At 49.2% G+C, this 7,949-nt stretch overlaps 1 protein-coding gene across 3 annotated transcripts in view; it reads right to left on the bottom strand.

The window, feature by feature from the left end:
- Nucleotides 1–4,887, bottom strand: part of LOC105524972 (zinc finger protein 587) — a 17,479-nt gene extending 12,592 nt beyond the window's left edge. The window contains exons 1-2 of one of the 3 annotated variants that reach the window (XM_011960455.1): nucleotides 4,626–4,838; nucleotides 3,231–3,331 (exon numbers count right to left, since the gene is read on the bottom strand). Coding sequence is in view for 1 of the 3 variants with exons in the window: in XM_011960454.1 (XP_011815844.1) it covers nucleotides 4,626–4,658 (33 nt within the window). In the remaining 2 variants the exon portion in view is untranslated. Of the gene's footprint in view, nucleotides 1–3,230; nucleotides 3,332–4,625 lie in introns of all 3 variants that reach the window. The other 2 variants (XM_011960454.1, XM_011960456.1) reach the window with 2 other exon arrangements.
- Between the last annotated feature and the right edge of the window lie 3,062 nt (nucleotides 4,888–7,949).

Here is a 7,949-nt window from a genome sequence, read left to right as displayed (position 1 = left end):
GTGAAACCCCGTCTCTACTAAAAATACAAAAAATTAGCCGGACGTGGTGGCAGGCGCCTGTAGTCCCAGCTACTTGGAGGCTGAGGCGGGAGAATGGCATGAACCCGGAAGGCGGAGCTTGTAGTGAGCCGAGATCACGCCACTGCCCTCCAGCCTGGGCGACAGAGCAAGACTCTGTCTCAAAAAATAAAAAAAATTTATTTCACAAAACGAAGAGGGTATAATGGCCCATGATTCCCTTGGGAATATGTAATGGTTTGTTTCTGTAACTCTGCTCGTCAGGATTGAGTTGAAACCCACTACAAAGTGTAACAACCTGGAACCCTGCCTCATCGCCTTGATAAAAAGGGTTGTCAGGCTAGGATACATTATCCAAGAGAGCAGAGTGGGAATGAGATTTGTACTCACACCTTTTAAGGTTGTCCCACTGTCACAAGGTGTCAAAGTGAAACATCATATTGGGCCTTCAATTCTGGCTTTATACCAAAATGTGGATAAGCATCCAGAGTATGCTTGACAAATACAAATAGGATCCAATATTAACACAGAATTTCCACGGTTTCCAAGAGTAGGGGTAATCCCAGATCATCCTGTGAATGTCTCCCTGAGTGACTCCATGGCCACACAGAACCACATGTGGCTTCAGATATCCACGGCCCTATCCCACTTCTGTGCTGCACCAGCTGAGACGTCAGCTGTAGCAACCTCCTCTGTCCACCTAATGCCGTGTAAAGCCCAGCCCCTGGATTTGTGAACCAAACCAAATCTGCGATCACAGATGAGCATAGTTTTCATTGCCCACATGCACCAGGCTGAACGAAACTCCACAGGCACTCCCAAAGTCCTCTAAAAACGTTTGTGAGTACAGACAGTGAGTGATAAATAGTTACAACTTTGGCACCCACTCAGTCCTAAGTGTCATCTTCCCTGAATTACTCCTATGCTTCTGCATACATCTATCTCTTGTCTGTTCTCTCCTTGGATGTCTATGTCCCCTTCCAAACTCTGATTTGTCCTGCCGTGGCGGCCACTCACACCCTCTCAGGTGTTTAGGAAGCCCAACAACATCCCTCGGGGACGTAAGTAAGAGATCCACTCCTCAGCCTGTCATCACTCCTTCCTGGCCCCTGAAAACATTTACCACCGTAATCGGAAGCATGTCCTCCTAAGTGGGACCCATAACTAACTTATCGTAGTTTACCCATTAGCTTTCATATATCGGACGTCTCCAGTATCAACACCCTCCCAGACACCGCATCCTGTATGTCTAGTTACCCACCATTTGATGCCACCACTTATTGGCCTCAGATTCTTCATACGGTCAAACAACCCTCTTGATATCCACAGTCAATATTATGTCAATACCAACCTCATCTCAGCTGAAGCAGCGTCCATGGCTACAGCTGCGAAGATCAAAAACTTTGGGCTCATGCCCGATTCCTCTTTCATGCCCTTATCATCCACATTAGAAAAACCTATCTGTCTGCCAGGTGTGGTGGCTCACGCCTGTAATCCCAGCACTTTGGGAGGCCGAGGAGGGTGAATCACCTGAGGTCAGGAGTTTAAGACTAGCCTGGCCAACATGGTGAAACCTGACTCTACTAAAAATACAGAAATTAGCCGTGTAATTACATGCCTGTAATCCCAGCTACTTGGGAGGGTGAGGCAGGAGAACCACTTGCACCCGGGAGGCGGAGGTTGCAGTGGGCCATGATTGTGCCGCTAGACTCCAGGCTGGACAACACAGTGAAACTCCATCTCAAGAGGAAAAAAAAAAAAAAAAGAAAACCTAGCTGCCTCAGCTGGGCGCATTGGTTCATGTCTATAATCCCAGCACTTTGGGAGGCCGAGGTGGGAGGATCACCTGAGGTCTGGAGTTTGAAACCAGCCTGGCCAACATGGTAAAACCTCGTCTCTACTAAAAATATAAAAATTAGCTGGGTGTGGTGGCGGGTGCCTGTAATGCTAGCTACCTTAAGGGCTGAGGCAGGAGAATTGCTTGAACCTGGGAGGTGGAGGCTCCATTGAGCCGAGATGGCGCCATTGCACTCCAGCCTGGGCAACAAGACCAAAATTCCACATTAAAATAACAAAAGAAAAGAAAACCTAGCTGTCTCTTTACAAAAAGTGAATCCTGAATCCAGATCCATGTGATTTGCCACGTATCTGATCCATTAACCCTCACCTGGATTATGGCAGTAGCCTTATCTCTGACCTTTCTTCCTCTTCCCTCAACCCATAGTCTGTGCAACAAGGTCCAACCAGATGAAGCCTATAGCCAGATAGAACTGGGGTAATATCACCTCCTGACTTTGATCCTTTTTATCTCCAAGCATTTCACAACCTGGAAGCAACTCCTGAGTTAACCTTCCAAGAGTGCATACATTGGTTGACAGAAATGAGAATACCTCCATATAACCTGCCATGGCCTTAGTATCCTGGGTTTAGAGATTCCCCAGGGTCCTCGGATCAAAGGACTGAAAAAACGGCACTTCAGAATCCCAGAGTCCCAAAACTTTGGTCTCATGTCCAATTCCTCTTTCATGCCCTTATCATCCACATTAGAAAAACCACCACAAGCTACAGTACCTATGGATGGGGTCAGGACCAATGAGGGAATGGAACACCCTCCACTTCCCCGTGTGGGTTCCCTAAGTGCTTCTGCAGCGTGGGGTGCCTGAGGGGAGAGGCAGACATTACAAACATGTCACGGGATTTGATAAGCTCAGGTCTCCCTGAACCCTGTCTTGTCCCTAGAGCCAGGTAACCCTAAGACTGATTGTCTGACCTGCTTGTCTCAGTGCAAACTGTCATCCCTACCACCTATGAGATCTACAAAATGGATTCAACCTCCCAAGGCCCCAAAGTCATCCTGTCGCTCTACAATGTTCTTCCTTTAATTGGCCTTTGGGAAACTTCTTAAAAGCCTGGATTTGGATTATGTCCCTCCTTTCTTCAAAACTCTGCATGGCTTCTAGCGTCCTCATGATGAATGCACAGCCATTGGCCTCCTTGCTCTACCAGGAAGAGCTCCACCTCACACTTTGTTCCTGACAGACGCCTGTAGACCCCAGGTTCCATCCTCCCCGCTCCATCCATCTCCAGGCCATTGCCTGCACCCCTCCCTGTGCCTGTCACTCTCCCCACTGCATCGCACTGGTGTCAGAAAAGGTGAAACAGACTTTGCAAAATTGTAACTGAGGAAATTATGTCAGTGAAAGAAATCAGACCTAATCGACTCCATCTTGCTTCCAACCTTTCAGCTGTCCTTGTTCATTCCTGGGTATAGGCTGAATTAACTTAGGAAAAGAATTCAGTTCATTGTTTCACTCTGAAACGAAATTGATAATAGCCCTTTCCTGAAAAGACCCCCTTCTTGCCTGGACACCAGCCTGCCTTACAGGACTAACAAATTAGCTACAAGATTAGAAATTACGGTGTAGGGGGTCATGCAGCTTCTGGCTCCAAGAGTTTGAACCTCCCCAAGTTGTTCCTGAAGATAACATCACTATTGTAAAACCTAATGTGGGAAAGAGGGTTTCTGGGGTGCCAGTTGAGTTGGTCTCCCCTGTGTGAGACACCCATGGGAAGCCATGGGCAGCCTCTGAGGAGAAAAGTCTCCTTATTGCCTACATGTCTTTATGCCCCGAAAGCAGAACTGCTCGGCGGCATTCCACAGGTTGCTCAGGGAGATAACACTCCCTTGAAGCAGTGGAGTGTAATCAAACATCTTGGCTCCTCTGAAACCCGCTGCCACCTGTTTCAGTGTCGATAAGTTAAAGTTCTTAAGTAGTTTAGACACACGCCTTTGCTCAAGGAAATTCACAGAAACGGCCACTGGTATACAACTTTCGAATGACTCACGAGTTCTCCTTCACTGATTAATCCTTTTCCTCATTCCTTCCTCCGCCTCCAATCTGCCATAAGAACAAAGAGCCTGTAAACCAATAAATTGGGCGGAGTCCAAGACCTCGGGGCCGCCAGGAAGCCTCCCATGCTCCGGTCCCCTGGACCCGCCTTTTAAACACTTATTCTGTCTCTTTCTAAATCCTTTGTCTCCGCCGGACTCGGGGTACCCGCTGGGTGGTGTGGGGCTGGTTTCCCCAACATCTAAGATCAGTGCTTGGGGAATTTTGCAGATCCTGCACTGGATGGATCAGCTGACAACACACAGACCGTAATCTGGGTCAGTCAGTTCTCCCATCCCACCCAGAACAGAAAACAGCATGAAGAACTCACTTCAACCCCCTATGAGTCCATCTCCAACCTGACCCACCAGCACGCCCCACTTCCCAAGCCACTACCCGCCAAATTAATTTTGAAAACTCTGACCTGGAATGCTCGGGAGACTGACTTGAATAATAAAACTGTCTCTTGAACAGCCAGACGGCTCTGCGTGAATTACTATTTCTCCATTGCAATTCTCCTGTCTTCATAAACCGGCTCTGTCTAGGCAACTGGCAAGGTGAACCCACTAAACGGTTACAGAGACCCCTCCCGCGAGCGCCTCAGTGTCCCTACGCCGGGCACCGGCTACAGACCCATGAGCACGAGCCGCTCCCTCGCTGGTTTAGGACCTGGGTGACGATTAGGTGACGCGAGGGCACAGAAGGCGCCACAATTACCTGAGCCAGGCGCCTCGGCGCAGTCGCTGCCATCGGACTACTTGGGGAAGCACTGCCCGCGAGCAGTGGGTGACGTCACGGGGCTGTAGAGCCGACTCTGTGCACCGAGGACGATTCCTCTCCACCTTCGGGGTTCAGTCACCGCGGTCCCTCCCAGCATTCAGGAGCCATAAACCGGGCAATCCCCCTCAACACCGATCAACATGGCCGCTATTAGAGGACCCCGGAAGTCTTGGCCTTTCCTTACGTGCACACGTGGAAATGCCTCCTTTCCGAGTCCTCATTGGCTCTGACACGCTGTCGTTTAACGCAGAGCTTCCTGGGTAATGTAGTTCCTCAGGTTCCGAGGCGCTAAAAAGGGTGCTGCCCAGAGGCGGGTCTGCAGGAAAAGCCCGCTGTCAGGTGTGGGGCTCCCCTTAAAAAGCGCGCCCTTCTGGCCGGGCGCAGTGGCTCACGCCTGTAATCCCAGCACTTTGGGAGGCAGAGGTGGGCAGATCACGAGGTCAGGAGATCAAGACTATCCTCTCTTAACACGGTGAAACCCCCTCTCTACTAAAAACACACAAAAAAGTTAGCCGGGCGTGCTGCGTGCTGGCGGCCGCCTATAGTCCCAGCTACTCGGAAGGCTGAGGCAGGCAGGAGGAGAACTGGCGTGAAGCCGGGAGGTGGAGCTTGCAGTGAGCTGAGATCGCGCCACTGCACTCCAGCCTGGGCGACAGAGGGAGACTGTCTCAAAAAGAAAAAAAAAAGAAAAAAAAGACCGCCTTTCTAGGGCAGAGGACGGGTCTCACCTAGCCTTAGAAACTGTGTTGAGATTCGTGGAGACTAGAGTTTGTAACTAATCACTAAAGAATTTGGAAAAATACTATTTCAGATTTTGGGGAGCTCAAAGCTAAATAATAGGGAGCTCAAGTTAAAACTATTATTTCTCCCAAAGGCTAAAAATCCAAATTACCACACTGTTTGATACAGTCGTTCAGTCGCAAAATACCTGCACTGGAAGCAGAGGCTGATAAACGTTAAGTTTGTGAAGGCCCTCAGAAGCATTCGAGTCTCTAAGGCAGATCAAGGAAGTTAGAGATGTGGCTCCCCTGAAACAGGAGTGCGGAGTTGAATCTCTGCGATTCCTACAGAAAACAACTCTCCTGCTCATAGAATCTGTGAAAGGAAAATCTTATGGCCTCAAAATTACTAAAGGGAAAAGTCAAGCTGGGAACTGCTCTGGGCAAACTTGCCCCATTCTATTCAAAGTCATCCCTCTCCTCACTGAGATAGAAGCATATTCTGATTGCCTCCTCTGGAAGGACTTACAGAAACTAAAAAGAATGCAACTGTTTGTCTCTCTACCTGTCTACCTGTGACCTGGAAGTCCCCTCCCTGCTTGGAGTTGTCCCCGCCTTTCTGGTCAGAACCAATGTACTTCTTACATATATTCACTGATGTCTCATGTCTCCCTAAAAGGTATAAAACCAACCTGTACCCCAACCACCTTGGGCACACGTCGTCAGGACTTCCTGAGGCTGTGTCACAGGCATGCTTCCTCAACCTAGGCAAAACAAACTTTTTTTTTTTTTTTTTTTTGAGACGGAGTCTTGCTCTTCGTCCAGTCTGGAGTGCAGTGGCGGCTTCTCGGCTCACTGCAAGCTCCGCCCCTCGGGTTCAAGTGATTCTCCTGCGGCAGCCCTCAAGGTAGCCAGCATTACAGGCACCCGCCACCACGCCCAGCTAATTTTTGTATTTTTAGTATAGACGAGGTTTCACCATGTTGGATAGAATTCCTCCATTTCTCCCATCTGCACGGCACTCACCTGGTCCATCAACTCATCTGAATTATGCCGGTATACTTCCCCCCATGCTCACGGCCTCCTCATTAACCCAGGAGTCTGTTCTCCAGTGTGCAACCAGAGAGATCCAATGAAGATCTGGGTTAGACCACCTCTTTCCCCGTCCAAGCATCCCAGCATCTCCAAAACAGATGCTCAGCTTTTCAGGCAACCACATTACAGGCCTGAATCTTGACCCCTGGCTTTTTGTTCCTATGAGAAAGAATGGATGCCTGCTGTACATAGATCCAAACTCTGCCACACCTCAAAGCATTTGCACAAACTGGTTCCTAAAATAGCTTTCTACACCTGTTTCCATTGGTTGCCAGAAATAAGAACACTTCCATTAGTCCTTGGCTGGCACTCAGGACTCTGAGCTTGGTGTATCCACAGGTTCCCCGCTCCCAAGAACTGGGAAAACATCAAGTGAACACCCAAGACACCGTAATCTCAGACAACACACAGGTAGTGTCAGGTTCAGAGAGAGACTGTGACACTTTCTCTTTCCCTGTGTTGGCACCATAAGCATTTTCAGTCTTCAGATCCCATGAAAATAAGAAGGCAACTGTGACCAGCTCCAGCTGATCCAACCTCTGCTGATCCCTACACAACCATAAAGCCAGGGGTCCTGGGGCTAACTGATTAACCGATTTCAATTCTCAGTGCTCCTTCTTACCATCTGTGACCTTGAATGAAGACTGCACTTCTCAGTGCTTCATTGTCCTCATCATCCTCATTCCAGTCTGTTCTCTGAGAGGCTTTTGGAAACTGTTAAAGTCCTACCAAGGACAGGACCCTCTTCTGTTCACAACCCTCCATACATCCCAGGACACTCAGACTGAAGGCACAACCCCTAAGACAGGTGTGACTCTGGCTCATGTTCAGGTTTTACTAGGGCCTTTTTTTTTTTTTTTGAGAGATGGGGTCTCACTATGTTGCCCAGGCTGGTCTTAAGCTTCTGAACTTAGGTGATCATGACACAACATGGTTAACAGGTTCTGAGATGTTCATGGCTCAGATGTACCTCTAAGCCTTTGCACCTGTTGGTCCCTCCACCTGTATTACTCTACCTGGGGTGAAGCCTGTAATACACACCATTTACCTGAGCTAGGTCCCTCAGTGTGGCTGCTGCCATCAACTGTGGGTGGGGCAGGCATCACCCTAGGCAGTGCCTGTGAACCTCAGACCTGCCACTCGGGAGCAGAGATGACTCCTCCTCTTCTGCCTTCTCCGTCCCAACCCAGTACTCCCTGGCCTGACAAGCATGCTCAGAAATCCCTCATCCTGGGCCTTGCAACTAGTGCCTTCTGGGAAAAGTACTTCCCAGAGCTCTCGGTCAACAATGGTGGGATCCTCCAAGAGCAAGCAGAATGCAGACCATGTGACACTCTGAGGGCTGCTGGAAAGCCCTATTCACACCTCAAGGGAGGAAGGCTATTGATTCTTTGTCAAAGCATCAAATAGGTATCACATCAGACTCTAGAAAGCTCATCTTGCCCCC

The sequence above is a fragment of the Colobus angolensis genome, unplaced genomic scaffold (genome assembly GCF_000951035.1).
Source record: "Colobus angolensis palliatus isolate OR3802 unplaced genomic scaffold, Cang.pa_1.0 Scaffold510, whole genome shotgun sequence".
Taxonomy (NCBI): domain Eukaryota; kingdom Metazoa; phylum Chordata; class Mammalia; order Primates; family Cercopithecidae; genus Colobus; species Colobus angolensis.
This window is presented reverse-complemented; position numbering and strand designations above follow the sequence as displayed.